Here is a 23,257-nt window from a genome sequence, read left to right as displayed (position 1 = left end):
AAAGAGCCCTTCAAATACACATCATGGCACACACTAGCCAAGGCTTTAAGCACAGCAAGGCAATGAAGAACAGTAATTTTCCCCCTTGTGCAGAAGCATTAAAATAGCTGTAAGCTACAATAACAGTCATCTTGCAGACTCTACTAGTCAAACAACGCACACAACATAATGACTATTTCTGCAGGCTAACAGCTCTGCTTTGTTATGCAGCATCAAAATGCACTTGCCCCAAACCCCTCATTGACCAAACTACAATGGTGGCCCCTCTGCTGGGACCCCACAGAGCAGAAGGCTGGGCTGGGTCCCCCCAGCTGGACAGGACAGCTGTGGGTGCTCTGAAGAAAGCCCAGTGGGCACGGGCTGAGCACTGCAGGGCCCAGCAGAAGGGCTCAGCACAGCGTGGGACACACAGCAGTCCTAACCCACAGGACAAGCCTGGCCAAAGCTCCTCTGTTAATGCTACAACAGAGAAAAAACAGTACCTAGAATCTGATATGTCTCCATTCATGCTGTTCAGTGCTATCATAGGAACATGCTGAGAGGCTGAAGCAAAAAGCAGCAGTTTATGCTGTAAGTACTCTCGCTGTAATTTTGTGCCCATAATACACATGCTGTGTTTACACCACCACACACGAGAATTTCAGACTTTAAGGACTGCCTATGAAATATAGTTCCTTCTATAGCCATATTTAAACATGCCATCAAAATTTTCTGGTATTTATCATCTCTCTTTATTAACATCTCTACCTGTGCAAGTTTTCTGAGTGAATTATTTTCACAGCTTAATCTTTTTCAGAAAGTAATTTCCTAAGAACTTGCAGAAGTGTCCATTGTTTTGGGGGAATACAAGCAGAAACATACATTTCTACACACTCTGAAGAGGAAAACTGAAACATTTTATTGAGAAAATATCACTGAATAGATATCAGTTGTTTCTTCTGAGGGTAAAAAAAACCAGCAATGTGAATTACTCAGCACTATAGCTGTTTTTTGCCTTTCATCTCACTGGCAACATCAGTGACAGAATGACAACCAAAAAAGAGGGAGAAAGAGAGATGAAAGGACACACAGATATATTGCAACAACATTAGGTATACACAGGTTGAGTATTGACGTGCTATGAGCATAGGATGGTCTGGAATGACACAATCAGGAAAAGGCAATGCCAAGAAGGGTTTTTCTCTTTTTTATTAATTGATTATTCTCTTTGCTACCAGAGGGAATTTAGGCCAACATTCCTGCTTTCCTAGTAGAGATGTGATGTACAGTAAAGGAGAGTGTGGGGGAAAACACTGAAATAATTTGAACATCTAGCTCCTTTTGTTTTTCTTAGGCATTGTACACTGCTGCTGGTTTAATAAGAATGTCTTAGGTGCTGCCTAACTGAGGTGCCAAATTAACAAGAAGCCTCTCCTCTGCAGCAGCTAAATGCTGGTACCTTACAAAAACATTTGTAATATCTTTCACCTTCACAATGGTCTAATATATTAATAATTATGCAGAAATCAAATGTAATGTAATGTCTTCTTATGACAAAAAGGTATGTTAAACTGAGGACTCCTCTCACAGCAAAAATCCCTTGGCTACTAAGAAGTGGCATTTTTCATGTATAAACATTTCTCCCTTCCCCTGCCCCCCTCTCCTCTTTGAAGCATTCTCAGTAATGGCAGAAGATCCATATGTATTTTACAGCACAGGAAGTTTTACTGGGAGGGAAGGAGAGGGGGAGGAGTGGCAAAAGTAGTTATCAACTCCACACTGCATATGAGCCAAGGCAGGATCCGCTTTCCAGACACATTCCCAAACTGCTGCATGTACGTACAGCTGCCTTCACACCGTGCCTCAAAGCTCCTTCTTCTCCCGTACCGCTGGTGGCACAACAGCAGCACTGATCATTCGTGTGTCTGGGCAGTCTTCCTGCACAGAGAAATGCAAGGGGGAATGCATATGGATTTTGAGATACACCTCTCTGGTAAGAAGGCCAGGAACAGAGGAGGCCATTTCTCTGTATGAGCAGGCTTGCTCAAAGCCTGCAGCTGGCAGTGGATGGCAGATGGACATTTTCTTCCTGTCACCATTTCTCCCACCAAAGCAGCAAGAGAGATGTTGCCAGGCCGCCTCTGTCTCTGCCTACAGCCCAAGATAAACTGCACAGAGATGGGTGAAGAGCAGCATGTTGAAGCAACTGATAGAAACCTGTCTCCTTTCTGAAATACCTCTTCAGATTCTGCTTTGGAATATGCTGCATAGCTGAGTGCATATTTTGTGATTTATCCCTAAGTTGCACCCTTTTAGTAGCTATTTTTAAATAAGTATCTAAGCAATCTGCACAATCCCTAAAATCCAGTATAATAATTATGTTACCAGTTATGGTAAACAATTCCCACAGTAATCAAAGGTAATAAATCACCATCACGGAAATTTCTTATAGTTGCAGTAAGATTTTCAAAATATTTGATGTAAAACCAAAGAAAACAGATACTGCCAGTCTTTTCAGAAATTGTTCAACAGACAAACAAAGCTCTAAAATGAACTTACAGGTGCTCTGAAAAATACTGACTGGTCAGAGGGAACCAGATTTATTTTTAAACAGCTATTGAGTACTGAAATCAGCCTCACCCAGTGTCTGGTATTAAAGCGTACTCGGTAGCCTGCACTTTTCCAAAAATCTTTTGGTATCTGAACTTTTATGAAAATGTTCTCATGACTGTGGCCACCAGGCTCTTCTGACATTTTGTCACAGCAGCTGCTTCCCTCTCGGCCAATCCCACACACTCAGACGCAACAAAACAAGCAAAAAACTTGCATTCCCTTTCCTAGCACGCTTCCACAGGACTGCTGCCGGCAGAACTCCTGAGCAGTGGAATTAGGAGGGGCAGAGGTGCCCACCTGTCCAGCCCAGCCACCCCTGCACCCCTGCCCATGGTACAGGGCAGCACGGGGAGGGAAACTCACCACTCCAGCAGCAAGCCCTGTCCTTTGCAGCCTTTGCAGCCTTTGCAGCCCCTCACTCCCAATTCAGCTCACCTCAAGTATCAAGCTGAATGCAGCAATGATAGTTTTCTACTTCAGGCAGATTTGAGAGTACTGAGCCAGGCGGTGATAGCCATCCCTGAAGGTATACACTGACCCTGGCTCAGCATCTAAATCAAGGAGAAATAATCTGTGGGACCCTTGAGGCTCGCAGCTGTTTTACCCAGAGCATTTCCTGACCCTTCCTCTGAAAGGCCTGATCCTCCCATCACTTTCCCATTCAATTAAACAGTACTTAGATATGAAGAGCTGCTGATTTCAAACATTTCCTTGCTTGATTAAGGCTTGCTCATCAGGAACAATTCAGTGACAGGGCTTGGATGGATTAACTTAGATAACTTGCACATATATCTAAATGTAGACAAATGGGTTGTTTTTCTCTTACTAATATCAGCTATTATCTTTATTTCTGCTTTGACTCCTATTCTGAACTTCAGTCAAGCAAGACTTCTTGACTGCAGAGCAGAGCTGACTGAGGAATTAGTCTTTACAATTTAATGGAACAGGTATGTGCTTGACTCAGTCTGATAATGTATGCAGACTATTATCTTGATAATAGTGGGAGAGCAGACTTCCTATTTGCAAATGACAGAAGGGAATAAACCAAAGAAAACTTGCATCTTCAGATATCCAGTGGATAAAGGTTTATATAGGTTTAGATTATCCAGTGGATAAAGGTTTATAAAGGTTTAGATTATCTCAGATTTAGTAAAATAATTGGGGGGATTTCTTTTAATAAAATGTAAACTTTAAACAAAATTTTACCTAATATTTACCTGATAGGCAAATTTAGAATTTCCATTTTGTAGCATATATAATACATTTCTGAACACTCTATTATAATCTACAGTAATTGATACAAAAGTTATAGCTGACATCTATAAAATAAGTCCTAACAAACAGAGGGTCCTCAAGAAAAATCTCTTATGTCACATGCAAAGAACAAAACACTTCTGCAAAGGTTGTGGGACATTTCACACAAGAGAACGGCAACAATTAGCATCTTGTATTCACCAAGCCAACAAACACACAAAGAAACACACAACCGGTGACTAGATATTTGGAAATATTATACAATAAATATTGCTATTCTCAAATTTACAAAGAAGCTCATAACAAACCAACAAACTTGGAGTTTGGTACAATGAGAAAATGCTATCTACCAAAACAAAAATACTTTCTTCAATAAGTATCAAAAGTGAAGTTTACTTACTAGCAAAAAGAACTACTATGAATACATTTTTAATGGGTACCATTTTGATATAAACACTGATGTGCTAAATTTGACAATGGAGTTATTTGCCTTGTTTAAAGCTGAAAGTTAGAAAACATGAAACATGCTTGCCTCACAATAGTAAAACAAATCACTTGAAAAATCAGTTATCTCTCTTTTCACAAAAATATGTGAGTTTTCATGATCAAAAGCCAAGGAAATTAAGAAAGAGAAACATAAAAAGGAAATTCTTACTTTAACTTCCACTGTCTTCCCACCTTGCTCGATATGCCTCTCAAGATATTCAGAAGACAGCAGGTCACTGCAAGAAGACAAAAAAAAAGAACCATAAGCCTCGTGCATGTGTTCTTGTACTCCCTCTCAGCAAGCACTGACTAAACATTTACATTTGAAAAGGGCAAAACCCGCAGGATACTTTTCCTAAAATGTTCATAAAAATCATTAAAACAACCATGTCCAATGGAGTTACACAGTGCATGTGATATACTGATTTTTAACAGCAGAAGGTGGGACAAGGAAAACTGAGGGGAGTTTGTTCATGGAAGGTTCAAAACCAACCACTGACACTGACTGTAATTCAAGAGACTCCTTCTATTTGCTGCTAAAAGCAAAGAGCACAGAAGTTAGCTGAACTTCAAAAAAAGCAAAAAAGCAGAAGGATGGAATCTGAGGAAACTGGAATCCAGTTGGAATCTGAGGGAAAACAGCAGCTGTGTTGGCAGGTTTCAAAGGACACACTGGCACAACAATGACATCACCTTGTAAGACCGGGCTGGTGCGCTCAGCTCCACCCTGCAGGGGCAGGCAAAGCCGTGGGCCCCGGAGCTGCAGCCCAGGCAGGCTCACAGAGCAGGTGCACACACTCCCTGGGAGCCCTGCAGCTTCAGCAATGCCAGAGGAAAAGGCTCTGAGCAATAGCAATCCCAGCCTCCAAGTACACAAGGACTTGGAACAAACATCAAGGAGAAAAAACAATCAGACCTGAGGCAAACATATATAAATTAAATGCAGGCTGTATTTACTAAGCCATTCAAATGCTAAACCAGTCAAATTATCTTTCTCATAGTTATTTTCTAGTCAGGCAAACCACAGAATCACAGAACTGGTAAGATTGGAAGAGACCACATTATCTACATTGTGAATTTCAATAAGCAGGTTCAAAGACTACAAAATTTTACTGAGATTAATCAGTATAAAGTCTTGCTATTGTTCCACCTCAGTGACAATTAAGCTGGAAGAGATGATGAACTGGTAAACAAAACCTGACAAGAGGCAAGTTGGCCACTGGGGCAGGAGGCAGTGAGCAAAAACCTGCTCAGTAAAAGAGGCAAAAATTTAGTATTTCTCCTTCAAATATTAAAACACCTGAGCTTAGATATGAACTGACCACATGAAGGAAGGGCAGGAGCAGCAGAGCAGCCCTGGGCAGCTGCAGCTCAGCTTTCCAGACCTTCATCCTGGCCAAACAGGCAGCAGGACCATGGACATTTTTGCTCACGGAGACATTGGTGACTGCCCTGAGTGAGCCCCAGGCAGGACAAAGTTGGAAGTATGGATCCTCCAATATCATCCCCAAAAACTGCCAGCTTGATATTTGCATTAATTACCTAGGCACCAAACCCAGGAGCATTCCAATGAAATATGCTGATAACATTAAATCAGAAAACATGGAAAATAAAAAAGATTGAAAAACTCCCATAGGAAAGACCTGGATGATCTTCAGGACTGGTTATTAGAAATAGGATCAAATTCAATTCTACAAATAGCAAATTTATGCACTTAAGGGCTGGAGGGAATTTCTATTACATATTTTGGAGGGCCTGGTTTATAAGAAAGAGAGACATGACCACACTTGTTTCTGGCAAAATGATTTGGCAGATCAATAGAATGTCTTCCTGGAAAACACAACTGTCATCCCAGAATACATCAAAGAAGATGTATTTCCAGTCAAACTGAGGTATGATTAATATCACTGCCCAAAGGAGACCACTTTTCAAATACTGCAGACAGGTACTGGACAACTTTGCTTACAAAGTTCCATTACCTGGAAACACAGAGGGTCTCCTGAAGTCTAACAAAAAATTGAGTTGTGAGGGAATGTGAACGCACCTCAGTTTACACACCAAGAAACAGGAGCAACTAATTGGGCTATAGAAGATGCTGGCAGAATCTCAAAGGCATAAGGACTGTCAATGAGCCAATGGAAATTGGATGTTAAAAAAAAATACTTTGTATCTAAGTGTAAGGGACAGAGGCAACAAAATGAGGGTTGCTAACAAATTTCTGAATGGAAGCATCTGTGGGACAATTGTCCATGGAGGTGGGCTTTCCTCTGACTCAGTGAGTTCAGAGCTGGTCACTGCTGAAAGCACGAAGTCTCAATGCCCCCTCAGGAGCAAGCACTGAACCAGCCTTGTGTCAGCACAAACACTCATCAAAACACTCTCGGTGCCAGAGCTAACACTCATCAAAACACTCTTGGTGTCAGCACTGGCACTCATCAAGGTACGCTCGGGAGGGTTCAACAAAACCATGGTTTTGCTGCATTAGGTAACTGAAACCCCCCGGCAAGAGGTACAATCAGCTCCAGAGCTGATGCAAAGGAGGGAATGAGCACCTCTCAATAAGGGTGAAAGAAAGAGTGAGTGACTGCCTTGGCCACTGCAGAACCAGGATGAACCCCTTTCATTCTGGCCAGCCCAAATATCTGTATTGATGCCTGGCACAGCTGCCTGCAGATGACCCATTACTGAGGAGCACCTAAAAGAGATGCTGTTGAGCTCCTGATTACAATACTCTGATTCCTCTTAGAAGCAAGTATTAAATATTTAGGATACTCATGCCCTGAGGGAAGCTCAAAGACTTCTATAAGGTCTTGTATGCATTTTCCAGATTTAGTAATTTAGACAGATGTTCTCTTAAAATGTATTTAGTTTAGCTTGCTGAAGTCAGTGATATAGCTTCCCGGCATTGACTACACTCTTTCAGCAGAAGTTTATGCTTCCATAGCTTTAATAAAGATTCCTTTATAGCTTAGGGCTCTACTTTTACTCTTCATTATTTCAGGGGGACTCAGTTAAACTAATGTCTTCCTCCCTATCGGATGGACACAAAGGTTTTCATGCCAAGAAAGATGCAAGAGATTATAAAATGTAAGACGGTAAAGAAAGTGTATAGTACAAAGACTCAGATCAAACAGAATGGCTTAACTCTGACCTTAGAGCTGTATTTGGGGGGATGACAAGGAGAAACACAGGTTCTTCTCATGTGGGTCTAACAAAATTACTGCTTTTTAAAAGACACTGCTGTTAATGTTTTAATGTTCTGGAAGATCATATGTTATGTTCACAAAAATCTGGGAATTGTGTCTGGCATGAGAAAACAAAGACATTGATCATTCTCTGCCTTGTACAACACAAGCACTTGAAAGTAACAAAAGCGGTCAGTGAGCTCAACACTAATTAAAAAGAACCTTTTCTGGCACAGCTGCTGATTACAGTGTTTAACACAGTGCAGGAAAGCACAAATGCTAGAGGTTTGTACTGGTTCAAGCTGGGAATGGACAAGCTAGTGGATGTAACTGGGAGCTGCCAAACACACAGACACTGCACCTGACTCAAAGTGTTGGAGTCCTGGAAAAGGGCTCTGGAGAAGCCTCATACATGCTTGCTGAGGTCTTTCACTCTTCCCTCACCATCGGCCCTGGGGCTATTGGGACTGGGCAGTTGTCCAAGCATCCCTCTGACCTGGCCTGGGCTGCTCTGCCTGCACCTTGGGAGGGTCCTGCTTCTCCTCAGGGTTACACAGGATCCCGTGGCATCCAGCTCCAGGGTTGCTGATGGTCAGTCAGCTGCTCTTCTCCCACCCACCACCCCAGTGATGGACATATCCAGGCTGTTCAAGTTGTATTTACTTTCAAAGTAGGCCAAAAGAACGATTTCTAAACAGGCCCATCCATTTTTTCCTCCTGATCGGTCCTTATTTTGAGGACAAATGGTCTGGAAACAGTTGGGGAGCTGCTGGCATTCCCACCCCTCTCAAGGTCTGTCACAAGTGCCTTGATTCCCAAAATGAGCCTGTCTGGAAGGGAAACACCACAAGGTCACCTGCCCGCACAGCTCCTGGGGACTGAGACCACAGCTTGCATACAGACCACAGATCTGAAATGCAGAAACATTTTTAAAGCCTGTCCTAAGTAACATGGCAGGATATGTCTGAGAATATTTTATCAGTAGAAAAACCCATAAATGAAGTCATGTTATGCTTTATTATTATGATCCACATCACTAAAAATATCATAAAAACCACATCACTCTTGCAGATCCAATAATGCAACCAACACTGTTAAAAACTAAGCTACAAACTAACCATTACACACAATCTTAAAAACTCAGGCCAGAAGGTATCACCACGTGGAGTCGTGTTTAGTCTGTAGTAACAGTACAAAACTGCATTATTTTAATAGAAGGCCTTCCTTTAAAACAAAAAAAATCTAAATTAAAATACATGTGAAATATGATAAAATTATTTAAGCAAGATAAGACAATAAGCATTAAAATAATATACATTTCAACATAAATAAATACACACTTTCCTTTGGTAGAAATGAAACAGGAATAATTTAGCTTGCCTGCCGATCTATCCTAGAAACCATCTTTGTCAGCTTAAATGGTAGTTTTAGTATTAATTATAAATAAAACTGGCACATTAAAAAAGAAAAAAAAAATTGTGAAAAAAATCTTAGGAACACAAAGGATGGAAAAATTATAGAGAAAAAACACCAACACTATAATTGACAATATTGCACAATGAGATTTTCAGAAATATTTGCTGAGGTATTGGTACAAAATTTTTGAAAAGGCATGGAAAAAAACTGCATATGTTAACACCTAAAAATAAAACATTTCACAGGAAAAAAGCACATGTGATCTGTTGCTTTTACAAGGAAAAACACTGCTACACTAATAATGGCAATTCTGTTGTCAGAGGTTTGTTATTTCAGTGTACACAAATTAAGTAGTGTCATTTTGTTTACAGCAGCAGCATTTTTTAAGCATTATCTAAAGTCCATATGAGCCTATCCCATACAGATTCAAAAGCATAAGGGCCAGAACAAAAAAAAAAAAAAAAGAAGAGCAAGCTCCTCTTTGCTCTTCCAACCTTCCCAGTCACAACAGTACACAAGAGGCACAAGCTGAATTTTGTTACAGAACAGGCCCTCAGCTAAGGAAATTATCCTTATCCAAGGTGATGCATCTGGGTGAATTTTGTTACAGAACAGGCCCTCAGCTAAGGAAATTATCCTTATCCAAGGTGATGCATATACATGCACTTAAGTTTACCAAAATGAAGCTGGGATTGGGAACCCATGAAAACAGATAATGCACTTAAATTCTACCTTGAATCAACAGTTTACCAAAATGAAGCTGGGATTGGGAACCCATGAAAACAGATTAGCTGTGGATATAGATGGGTTCCCCAGCAGAAAGAGGCTGCTCCAGGAAGAAAAAATGGTTAAAAAAACATGGTGGCAAGACAAAACAGGACAGAATAGGTCAAGTGTTTAAAGAAACAGAAAGAAAAAACGAGAGACTACAAAGCACTTCAAGACAAAAAATAAAAAAATTGGTGATTAAAGACGTTTTAAAAAGGAAGAGGTTTGCATTTGAATACAAAATGGTGAAAAAACTGGGAATTATCCCTATAAATTTAATATAAACTTTCAAGTAGAGAAGGCAAATGCCTATCACCAGCTTCTGCATAAAAATTAACTCTCCAGATCTAAGAGACTGAAAAGCCTAACAGTTACAGAACAAAAAGAGCAGAAATTATAGGACTCTCTTTAGAGACCATAGGAAGAATTAAAAAATAAAGAAAGGTAGAAATAAAGGGAGCTCATAAACATAGCACTATAATGTATCTTTGTCAGCATCAATGTTACAAATAAAAGAAATGAGTGGCTTCATGATAATGTGATATCATTGCTGTGTCTCCTTGAACACTGTAGAAATCCTTTATCATTTATTCACCCTTACCTGTCTCTACAACTCTCCATTATGTACACCTGAAATTTCAGATTAAATATGATACCAGACAAGAACACCAAGTGAGAGATCTGAGGGAAGATGCATTACTGAAAAGGAGGACAAGCTTTTAGTTGAAATCAGCAGAAAGGTCTGGATGGGTAGAATGCCAGCAGGAAATTGTCAACAGACATATGGAGACCTTCAAGAGAAAAGAAGAGGTTCAAGGAAATGATGGAGACACTGATAAGAGATAGATGCAGTATCAACTGCACAATTATTGCTAGCCCCTGGGGCAGAGCCAGCTATGAGAAGGAAGTCTGCAACATCGTGCTTGAGAGGGCTGCAGTAAGAGGAATGGGCACTGTCAGGGTACCAGGCACATGAAGATGAGAAAGCTTCCCATAAAATGAAATATTCTCTCCCAGTGGTGTACATCCTCTAACAAGTATTAACAGAAATATTAGCTATGGAAGGAGTGACTATCAGAGGACATTTTTAATACAGCTAATCTTGAACACCAAGAAAGATAAGGCAGGTTAATTGTCGTAAAACAAAGAGCTAGAAAGTGGAAAACTGGATGAGAGGGAACAGAATGGATGTTTCTATCTGCCAGTCAGTAAGAGTAAAAAGGACAATTTGCATTATCTTCTATTACACTCAAGTCCTGGAACATTTTCAGTATCAGCCATGAGCTAACTAAAACATACAGCAAGATAAAAAAGCCACTTAGCTGGCAGATTTCTGTATCTCACTACATGGGACACTTTAATTCTCCTTTATCCTCATGCCTACCCAGAAACCTCCTCTCTGCTCAAACGATCTCTCTTTTCACTTCAGGGGGGATTAGCTATCTCCATACTCTATGAACCAATCTGCTTTAATAGCCACAGCTCTGAAACTTTCATCTCCTCCTTCCCATCAAAAGAATTGCTGAATTTCTTTTTCTGTGGATGGTTAATTTAATTAATGACTGTATCTGTTAAGTTAGCCAAATGGACTAATCAATCAGAATCAGATAGCTTCTCATAGATACGGCAGCAATTTTCAGAGTGTCTGCTCAGAAGAAGGAAAAAACAGCTGAGAAAAACAGCCACTTCTTGTCCACACAAATTGAAGTTTCACCTCTTTTTAAAATATTCTTACCATACTTTTCTGTCCTTGTTGCAGATAATATGAAAGGGAGAATGGAGTAAGAAATCTCTTAGTTTTCCTACTTGTACTAACTATTTAAGGCTTTCTTCAAAAAGAAATTAGGGACTTAAGAATGGGTTAAATTCTCAAAGGATTATACACAAACGCTGAATAGTACCCACTCTAAGTCCTTTCCTGGAGCTTAATTTCACATTTCACAAAATTACACAACTTGAATCTCTGATGATGTTTCTTCCAAATACTAACATTTGCTCACTTTTTTTTTCCTCTCCAGGGCTTATCACTTAGATCCCTAATGCCATCTGACTTGAAAATACACTTAGTCCTTTATCCCTTAACAGCTACTCTGCCTGCAGGACAGGATAGTAACTGCCCTGCACCCTAGCACAGACTGCAAACTGCAGAGCAGCTCTGCAGCCCTGAGCAGGGCTTCCACCTCTGGCTTTAGAGAAGAAGTCTCACAGTTCTGGCTTACAAAGAGCATGTGTTTCATTTCTGAACTGGCTTCGTTTCTTGATGGGAAAAGGTTCAAGCAGGTTGAAGACATTCTTCCTTTGTTTCACCAGATTTCTATTACACACATGGCTCCTATTACTACCATAACAAAGGAGAGAGTACACAACAATAGCTGCAAGGAAAACCTGTGGAAGCAACAGCGGTGACTGGAAGGCTCAGGCTGGTATGAGCATACCCTGCTGGACATGCCTTGTTCAAGTGAGCTGCACCTGAAGTACATCCAGTGCCATTCCACGGTGCCATTCTCCATCTGTACTTACCACACCAAGGACTTTTTGGCCTGTCCTTTACGATGTTTGCAATTCAGTTTGACCTCCTCTATCTAAATGACTGTAGGGGCAACTTTGTGAGATGAATAGATATTGCTTCCATTTTCTAGGGGAAAAGACTTAAAAGCTTGTATTTAAGCTTTGCAGCTAGGAAGAGACATACTTACAAACTAACCATTTACTCATATCACCACAAGTATCTTACCACCATGTTTTAAGGAAATCTGAATAAAGCTCCCTACCACACCAAACTAAGTGCAAAACATACCTAAAGTAGCTCCAATATCCTAATTTCAGGTTCTGTTTTTTATGGAAACTTAAATATTAACAATATTTTAATTCTATATATTGCATTAATATTAGTATTTCCTAATATAAATATAGAAATTGGCAAATAGCATCTGATATGATATATAACATATTGGCAAATAGCATCTGATATGATATATAACAAATAGGGGGTTTTTTAAGTAAGGCATAATAAAATACTATGTGGCACAAGCACTGCAAAGGGCAGCAATTCAACATGGCAGTTAATTCATACTGCTGGTGATGGAGGGATGGTGATTACAGTTTTCTCTTTCAGATAACAGAGAGATTTAATCTAGTGTGCTAACAAGGAAACTGCACACACACACACACACACACACACACACACACTTCCCAGTATCCATGGGAAGACGACACTGCTACTCAAGATACCCTAGTGCTAAACGAGAGACTTTAACAGTCAGAAAGAGCAGACAGCTGGTGCTTGCAAGGTTCTTGTCAGGCAGAAAGGTGAAACAGGATTTTTCTAGCTCTAAACTTCTGTTGAGAGTTGAAAGCAGTCTGGGCAAGGTTCACTTTGCTACTTATCCAGGAGCTTTCCTGACAGTAATGATGGCAATGCAAGTATCAATAAAACCTCACTCTTTTTTTGTTGATGAATGATTTACACCAGTATTTCTTCAAGCAATTACTTATTTTTTTTTTCTTACAGAAATTTCAGAAATCCTGTTAAAATGAGCAGGTATTTTTAGACCAAGTTCATACCCTTACTACAAAGCAGTTTTCTCAATGCTTTTCTGCTCATGCACTTGTTACTTAAAAGTCAGGATGAAAACAGTTAATTTTAGTATTTGAGAGGATGGTAAAACATTAAGAAAAGGAAGAGGAATGCACACAAGAAGCACAGGCTATAAATTTCCCTGCACAAAGATACTAGTGAGGTCTAATCCTGGTTTTTAATATGCCTCTTCATATAGCCAAGCTGTTTTATATTATATGGAAAATCATTTCCCAAGTAAACTCATTTGTGATTTCAACCACATTTCAATCCAGCTCTATGTATTGTCCATAAATGCTATGTTGAAAGAGAAAAACTGAAAAATTGGATGTGTAAGTATTATACATGGCCCCGGCATGACTTCATGCTATTAAAAACAGCGTACACATTTTGTACAGGACATCTGTTATCATTTAGTGAAAGGACTTTATTAAATATTTTTCTTTGGTATCTTACTTCAAGATTTGCCCTCACATTAGCAGTTACTGTATACATGGTCTTGCCCCGGAGCAAATTTACAAATTATTCCTGCACTCATGAACATTTCCATTATGCTCTCTCAAAGTATTCCCATAACACATAGAGTCCTCCAAGTAATGCTCCTCAGGAGAGTTAGCACTTCCCTCACTACTAAAATGCTGTAAAGTATCTGTTTGGTTTGGGTGCCCAGTCTGAAACTTGACAGCACATATATTGCAGAAATACAGTGTCTTTTTCATTTTAACACACTTAAGATGTGTCCTGCTCTGTGTTGCAGTCTGCACAATGCTGGAGCTCTTGAAGCTCTTCAGAGCTGATCCCAAGTGTCCTCCTCATGGTACCTGAAGAACAAGAAACTGTACCTAGAGCAAAGGGTGAAGGCTTCAGTCTGGGGGATGTTTGTCCAGAGCCATGCAGCAAACCCCTGTCAAAGTGACCAGGCAGCACCACTTGCCTTGCACCTACACAATTTACAGCTCAATAACAGGCAGACCGGGGCTGTCCAGCAGACTGCCTCATTGCCAGCACAGCCTTGCTTCACCCCCAGGCTACTTTACATTGATGACAAACTGCACAATTACAGATTTTTTTTTTTTAATTAGGATGCAGAAAATAGGAATACAAAGGGGCCAAATTATGCTCTGCCTCAGCTTCTGCCTTTCATCACCTTCTTCCAAACTGACCTCCCTCTCCCTGGTCACATTCCTACGCCTCCTTTACTCCCCAGCCCATCCATGCCACTGCTTCCTACATCTGCATGATGCCAAGAAAGACCAGAGACGGAGTCAGTATCTTTTCAAGACAGATACAGTTTGGCACTAACACTGAACGTACCCATCTTAAAATGTGCACTCTTAATGTTAATGACAGCAAAGCTTTCCCCCGCTGTGCCATCATTTCTTCTATAAGCACTTAGGACAATCACCCCTCTAACACTCATGGTTACCTGCTGCTTGAACTTTGCATTTTGTCCTGAATATTTGAAAGGTTGCATGCCCCAATAATCTTTTATGCAGTAGTCACAAAGAATAATTTCTTTTAAACAGTGTGGTTTTTATATACAGAGTATTGACATAAATAGATTGAAAAATTATAGAGAAGTTTAGGGTTTTTGATAATCTAGTGATTGCATCAACTGTTGAAGTACCTGAGATGTTTCAGTGAAAAGAAGACCAGAAATAAAGGTTACCACTACTTTTATGTTCGCTCACAAAAGATGTTAACTATAGAAAAGGGTATACCTAAAAATAGTTTCAATTTAAAACATTACAAACCTTAAATCTAGCAACTAGACTAGTTTCCAGAAACTATTCTGAAGAAGAAAATACGCTGGAATTTCAAAAAGACAGAAATGGGCTTGAAACTCTAAGATATTGGTAGAGGGGCTAAGAAAAAATGAGTCATGACATGAAGAACATCTTCAGTGACAGGCAATTTAAAGAGCAAGAAGCTAAAACTACCTCCTGTAGCACTATAATGTCACTATTTTGATAAAAAAGGTAAATTTTAATAGCATGGGTCATTGTGTGGTTCAGAAGTCAAAGGTCCCACAATTCAGTTGTGGGTGAACCAGGATTTTAGCCTGAAACTAAGCAAAAAAAAAAAAAAATCACACAGTTGAAAGAGACAAGGAAAGAAGTCTCTTGAAGAAGCCGGCTGCATTACTGGGAAAATATCTCAAAATATCCACACATGACAAATGACACAAGAGCTTGAGAAATAAAATTCATGGCACATCTTAAAAATGAATGAAGAGTGGGAAGACAAGAGTCCCTTAACCACTGAATCCTCAGGAGCCAGATTCTGAGAGAATACTAATTACTTAACCCCAGTCCAAGAAATTATCACAGCGCCCTCAAACTTACAATCATCAATCTTCATTTAGGATACACAACTACAAGAGTACAGCTAGCTTCAGAGAAGCAAAAAAAAAAAAAAAAATCCATTTTCTAATGCTGTTCCAAGTAAAAATTGTCTGGCTTGCCAAATGGCTCTGGCACTGCTGATGACCCAGCAGGTTACTTTGCCTCCCTGTGCAAATCATCCTCTCTAAACTCAAAAGGCTCTTCAATTTGAAGAGGGGATGGGATGAGGATGGGGGGAATATGATAGAGGTTTACAATATCATGTGAGCCATAAATTAATGCAAAGCTGTTATTCTCCTAATTCCACATTAGTAAAATACAGAAGTACTTGAAGAAATTAGAAGACCAATTTAAAACAGATCAAAGAAAGCACCATGTCACACAACAAGCTGTGAATCTCTGCACCACATTGCCACAGGAGGCTGCACAGGCTAACAGTGTCAGAAGGTTTCTCTGAAAGGGACTGAAGTCACGGACAACGAGTTCATAAAGAGGTGTTTTATAAAAGGCACAGGGATGTGCCGTCTGGCATCTCCAACCAAACAGCCATGGATGTTATGGGCGTGAGTGGAATGGAACCTGAATGTGGCCCAGCACATGTGCTCTTTCACAGCATTTCCTACTTCCAATGCCAGGACGGATGGACCATTGGTATGATGCAGTTTTATTTCTTATGTGTTTAATCACTGTCACTGTTTCTTAGAGTGAAATAAACACAGTAATTTGGTATTTTAAATTTACTTTTCTATCCAAAGTCATTTTATGAAACTGAGAGAAAATACATTTGTGCTTACAGGATGCAAATTATTTTTTCTATTAGCACTGGATTGCTTTTAAATACAAAGTTCACACACATGTCATGTAACCTACAATAGGTGTACAGAGCCAGCATCACCCTACTGACTGCATCCATTGCAGAGACTGCTCCACATCTGCAACTGGAGATCCTTTTCTGTAAATGCACCTATGACAGTTCTCCATCTGCTGCTTCATGGATGGGACTACCGTTCAATTCATACTGGCAAGCCTACAGGAAAACTCCTGCAGGTTCAAATATCTCTCCCTTTTCTTATCATAGGTCACACATCCTTCATACCCTAAGATAAGCTTTATTCCTCTATATACAAAACTCCCCATATTCACACCCCTCAAGACAACAGAATTCTGTATTAAGACAGTTATGCTGGTAGGTGGCATAACTTGGCTGGTGTCTAAGCAGTAAGGGAACAGGATTAAAGTCTTAGTATTACTAGTGGTGATCGTATATCCACTACTGGTGATCGTATATCCACCTAAATTGGTGCACTGATTGGCAAAAGAAGTTAAAAATAAAGTTCTAGAGTTTGTGGCTGGCTCAGTCACACAGCATTGGTACAAGTTTCCATTTGACTGATGCTCTGCTGCTACCATCAATTTCTTCTACACGCATATGCATTTGTATATATATATATATATATATATATATATATATATATATATGTATATACACACATACACATACACAGAGCTCCTCTATATGCTATATAGTCATATAAATTTATACAGGATAGAGTTTACATCCCTAGGAGGCATCTATCAACAATACACTAGGCATGAGACATCCAGTCTGCTTATTTGTTTTCTCTTGCTCCTTCACCCCACCTTTTTCCTATCCCTTTATTCTCATCTTTCATGTCATCTTCCCTTAAATCAGGACCAGTCCACAGTCCTGCAGAACTGTCTGTTGGGAGAATTCTAGCTCAAAATTCTAATTATTAGAAAACAGTAAACCACATGTTCTCTTTCCTGACTCAAACACAAACCAAATTGGTTTATCCTGCATACCTATCACATAATGTGCTAACAGACATTTTCAGCATTTGACATGAATTATTCAGTCATGCTCAAAAAAAAACCCACCTCTAACTTCTCATGCTACCACCTAAGCCATGGTTTATATTTCAAAATACATATCCCAGGATGGAAAAACTGGCAGGTCAGAGCAGACTGAATACTTCCCACTGAGTTTTGAATCTGAATCACCACCTCCTTACATCTCCAGAATGCTTATGATTCCAGCAGAGACTTGAAATTTTCTTTTTTTGTGATAATGCAAATCCTTATGACTATTTTGTCTTTTCCTGTACCCTCTTATGTTCCAGGTATGGTATGACTACAGACAGAAACATTATACACCCATTTATAATGAGAATAGATTTCTAAGAAATAACTTATTTATTATTATCTATTAATCTTATCTATTTTTATCAGGAAGTATTCTCTTTAGGATGAAAAGAACTCTTCATACTTGAGTGTGCCAGTTCCAATCACTACTTTTCAAAGAAATAACCTCTTCATTTAGAGGTTACTTATCTATTCTTTTTTCTGTTCTAGGACTGTCATACATTCTGTAGTTCAGGCTGTGCATCTGACTTTTCAGACCTGGGCATTCTTTGCATTCTGGCAACTATCTGGCATCAAACAGTTACATTTTGAAGGTGGCACAGCAAAGCACTACTGTGATGGTGTAAAGTGCATCCTACAGCAGCAGATGAAGTGTGCAATCAATTCCAGCAGATGCAGAAGTGAGAAGGAACATATTCTGCCCTTCTGGCATATGTCTTTTTTTCCTTCAAAGGGCTCCAAGTTAATGTCTTTCCAAACAGCTGAATAAAGTCAAGATGAAAACTTAAGTCTGTTTAGAAAGGGTTAATTTTCACAAAGCAACTGCATAGCCAATTTGTCCAGTAAAATAAAAAAATAAAAATCTACAGGTGCAGAACAGCTGCAGACCCTTTTAAATGCTGCATAGCAGCATGTTAGAAAACCTCAAAAGAACACAGTACTGCCCTGAAGAACACAGAAGAATTTATTACCCCTCAGAACCCTTGCTTCTAATCCTGAATGACTCCCTCCATGCAGCACCTCATCACAAGGCCTCTAACATCCTCCTCAGCAAAGAGACAGGGGATAGAGACCTCAGTGTCACTTCTGAAAGCCACCATTCCTCTTTGCAGTCCTGTCCTTTTGCTCATCCAAGGGTCCACTCGCAAATCCAGAAGTGGGATGTGAAACACAGCTGGGTAATGGGGTCTGGCTGGGAGCACAGCTGGCATCTGCAGAGCCATCCCCTCAGCCAGGACATGGTCACGTGCAGATGGCTCTAGCTGTCATCTGCCTCTGAACATAGAGCTGACTCTAATTAAAATTTTAATTCAGTGAATGACGAGTCTGAATTTGACCAAGCATTTTTACAATAAACCTACTTTCAAATCTCCTGTCATCTTTGCTTGGCAATCTCAGTGATGTGCTCACACTGTTCTAACAAAAGAAGTGCTCCAGCTCCTCACTTGTCCTCATCCTGAGGTAACCCAGTGTCCTAAAGGAACCTCTGCAGCAGAACAAAGATATAGAAGGACTTTTCTAAAAAGACAAGGAAACCATCCTCCCCTTTCTTCACTTGGCTGAGCCAAGGGAGAACAGGGCAGCCAGCTGGGAGGTTGGTCCCTCTGGGATGCCCTACTCCACAATGGGAGAGAGAGAAAGAGAGAGAGAAAGAAAGAGAGAGAGAAGGAGAGAAGTTGTTCACAAAGGCAAGACATTACCCTCCCACCAGCCTTCTGCCCTGACCACCCTCTGCAGGAGCCCATGCTCTCCCTGCTGGCAACAAATATCCTGGGAGATTCGCTTCCTAATTTAGGCGCCTCTGAAAATCAGAGGGGGAATACTCTGGGAATATAATTCAACACCTCAGTGGAGAGTTCAAGAGCCTCTCACAGCAGTGCACATCAGTTCTTAGGGAACATCATGTGTGGTTTTGACAACAGTAATTTAGATAAAGGGCACCACAGGTTATACCTACAGCTCACACTGACAAGCACACGTTCAAGACTGTATTCTCCTTTTCAGTACAAAAATGTATAAGGATATCCTTATTATCATCCTTACTACATATTTATAGAATCTTGCTCAGTACTTTAAATTATTTATGTTTCTAAAAATAATTCTCCTAGCATGTCATGTGTTGCTTATAATAAAAGCTGGATTTAAGACACAAGTTCCAGAATGCAATGAATTTGATAAATAATCATCAGGGACACTAATGCGGCTTTCAGAACAAGAAAAAAACCTTCCAAAAGCTCCACATAATACTGTAAAATGTAATTCTGAGCTAAAATATAAATTAGAGCTAACCAACCTCCAAGAATTCTAATGGTTTTTAAGTTAGAAAACATACAGGGTTATACATATTTTTATACACCCAGACTTTTCAATTAATCATTTCTGTATGCTTTTTCATGGGAATATTTTCAGTACATCTGGTAACACTGCTAGTACAACTGAAATCTGCAGCACTCTGTCTTAATATTTGGAGATGGGAATTAAACTGCAATTCGCAAAACTAAATATAGCTGTTTCTTAAATCACAAAGACTTAGGCATTGATGAATGCTTTCTTCCAAGCTTATTGACTCTGCATATAGCTATCAGTGTTTGGAGAGGGATGATGTAATCCCAAACATTGATTGCCATCACCAGAAACTTACAAAAAAGAGAATTTAGAAGTAATGTGACTAAGTTTAAGCAATGCTTTCAGAGGAATAATGTACTTTCCCTTTACATTTGCTTTCCTTAGGGACCAGCAATGTGTGAAGGTAGAATCAACTATGCTGTACAGCAGGTAGAGAATTAGAGTGTAAGGACAGATAGCAAGATGCCTGAGACACCTCAGATGCTGTGAAAACATATCTTTTTAAAAGTGCTCACCAGGAATTTCCAACAAATGGTTTTACACCAGAAAAGTTCCTCCAACTTTTCCACTGTGAAACTTTAATCCAAAATGTAACAGTTAAAGTGATTTTTTCCCCCTCCAGAAAGTACCTCCATATAGCCAAAGAACCAACTCTGTACACTCGCATTCAAAGCCCTGATTTGCTTGATTCAGATCAAGGAGTATAACTGGAGTATCTCTAAAAATATGTGTAACCTAATCATTGCTTTCCAGAAAACACTTGGATTGCAATCAACTCCATCATTTCTACTCTGTGCCATGCAAGTGATTCGTGGCACCAAAGGAAGAAAAAACAAGACTAACTGGAAAATGTTGGCATGTCTGAGATACAGCAGGCTTTGCTTTAAGCCTCCTAGACTTGCTGTCAGTTCTCTTCCCTTTTCATTCCTAAACTGGCATTTTCTATCAAGAACTTACACACGAGATATTTTGAGCTGCTAAGCGTTCATTATATCCATTAACAAAGCACTTTTGAAAATCAGTTCATTATCTAGAACAAGCATTGTGCATTTCAGATTGATATTTTTGGCCAAGAATATGTAAGTGTTAAAACGAGAATACAGATGTGTAGGGGAACCCTAAAGATACACCCAAGTTTAAAGGAAAGTTCTTTTGTGGGAAAACATGGTTACACCAGTGGCAGATGGGTGATGCACTGCAGAACAGGCCAATTCCAGCTCTTCCAACATCTGTATGGTCACCTTACTGAGTTCAGACTTTACACAACAGTTTGTATTTTGGTTAGAGTGCAGGGCAAAGACCTGCTACACCTTCTGCATTACAAGAAGGACCTGTCGTCACTGAAATCTACTGACATTACACTTTCTTATGTAACATTTTTAAGGGAGACAAATCTTAACCAAGCAGAACCCTTTTCTAAATACAACAGGCTTTCTTTTCATTGAGGTTCCCAGACTCTGGGGTATAGACAAATTTCTCATGGAGAATTCCACCATTTCTACATCTTATTTCATTTTGGTACAATAAACCCTACACCTCTTCATTGTGGAAGACATGAAAAACAACCCAGAATCTATCCAAATATACATGGGTTTGTTTTTTGTACTGAACTTGACTTTAAAATCTCCTCAAATAAAACTCAATTTAACAGCAGAAACATGAGCAAACTCCTGAAATGCAATTATCCACTAAGTCTTAAGCCATATGTACAAATAGTATGAAATTAACACTACTTAAACAAATTAAAAGCAAAGTAGATGTGTTCTCCCTTAACTCAAACATCCATTTCGGTTTTTAACAGTTTGCAGCCTAAAATGCTCTTTGAAGTTCAATAATGCATTTGCAGAATTAATATATAATATCAGCAGGAAGTACACATTAAGGACAAGGGGAAGAGAGAAAACATTTTCATCTCAGAATGAGGTAACTGAGAAGCAGGAAATTAGGTAGTGTTATTCAAGATATTGTAAGCTGCTTGTGAAATTTTCTGAATACACAGAATGCTGATATTGCTCTGAGACATGAAGTTCATATTCCAGTCCCTTGAATCTGAGCATGCACAAGGTGAAGCCGCCCATTTCCCACTTAAACGAGTGGGAGTCAAGAGCACTCAGGCCCTGAAAGACCTAAGCCTCTGAGATGAGGCAACACTCATGCCATCTTAACTTCAGATCACAGTGACTGGCTCTACGCCAAGCATGCTTGGGTATGCCTGCCTGAATCCATGTATGTGCTTCAGCTTCATTCACAGAAAATGAAATAGAAGGTGGCACTTATTCAGAAAATGTAGAATTAGAATTAGTGTAGAGTAGAGCATGGGAGTTGCTCCTTCCAGCAAGGCAGAACCCCAGAACTCGCACTCAACAGAAATGACAGTGAAAGAATGATTATTTATACTGTACAGCTATTATCTATATTTGTTTATGTATTCATTATTATATTATTAATACTCCAGTTGTACTATAATAAAGTACTATTATTTATACTAAAACACCATCACCTCAGAAAGGTGATGAGACGCATAGAACTGCAAATAAACCAAAATGCAAAAGAAAGGAGCAGAGAACAAACCCCTTCAGTGTCCCAGGAGTGGCCCCATTCCTGAAGCCTAAGGAAGCCCCCTAAGATATGTGACCAGTCCTCCCCACTACCCCTACCTAAACACAGCCCAAGTATTTAAAGGCCTCTGCCCACAGTTGATGCCCACGTTGATATAGTTCTGTGCATATCATAATTTTGTATCCAAAATCCTCTCATTTCATTTTCCAGCACATCTTAAAAGACAGAAAGTCTTTACCATGCTGTAACAGTTCAGAAAGCTCTACTTTGTTAGCATCTTTGTCATGTCCTAAATGGACCATAAATAGCACACAAGCTTTACACTTTTATCAGTTTAATCAGGAGTTTCTGTTCTCTAGTGGTAATTCAACATACAAATAGCAGATTCCTTTGTCTAGTGAGAAAGAGCGTATGAACGTTTTTTTCCAAATTAGTTTTCCCCCCCGCCCAAGCAATTCCTTTTTCAATCTTCAAAGATACTTAAGTAAGAGAAAAACACCAAAATAGAATCTTATTCATCTTTTCTAAATGAGCAACTTGTTGTAATGAACTGGAAAACAATTCAAAATAAGCAATTATTCTTTGCTACTTGGCCACTTGAGCCCCAGTAATTTATTCGGGATACAAATACATATTTTAGCAGTACCATTGATATGGGTTTATAAAAGGACATGGAAAAAAATCATGAGTTACTATCCCAGACTTACACAATATCATTTCCAAAAGCACAATAACAGTCTTGTCTTAAACTCAATTTTTTCAGAATTGTACAGCATAGAACTGTACACTAGAACCAAAGAGAAGGCAATGACTGGGTAACAACAACATACTAATCAGTGAATGAA

The 23,257-nt window shown here is 39.5% G+C and overlaps 1 protein-coding gene across 1 annotated transcript in view; it reads right to left on the bottom strand.

Moving 5' to 3' along the window:
• The window catches only part of ADAM22 (ADAM metallopeptidase domain 22), a 128,813-nt gene that overhangs the window by 66,128 nt on the left and 39,428 nt on the right, over positions 1 to 23,257 (bottom strand). Inside the window, exon 4 of the mRNA XM_041466624.1 lies at positions 4,502 to 4,568. Coding sequence (XP_041322558.1) covers positions 4,502 to 4,568 — 67 coding nt within the window. The remainder of the gene's footprint in view (positions 1 to 4,501; positions 4,569 to 23,257) is intronic.

This window comes from Pyrgilauda ruficollis, unplaced genomic scaffold (genome assembly GCF_017590135.1).
Source record: "Pyrgilauda ruficollis isolate IOZ18807 unplaced genomic scaffold, ASM1759013v1 scaffold2, whole genome shotgun sequence".
NCBI classification, from domain to species: domain Eukaryota; kingdom Metazoa; phylum Chordata; class Aves; order Passeriformes; family Passeridae; genus Pyrgilauda; species Pyrgilauda ruficollis.
This window is presented reverse-complemented; position numbering and strand designations above follow the sequence as displayed.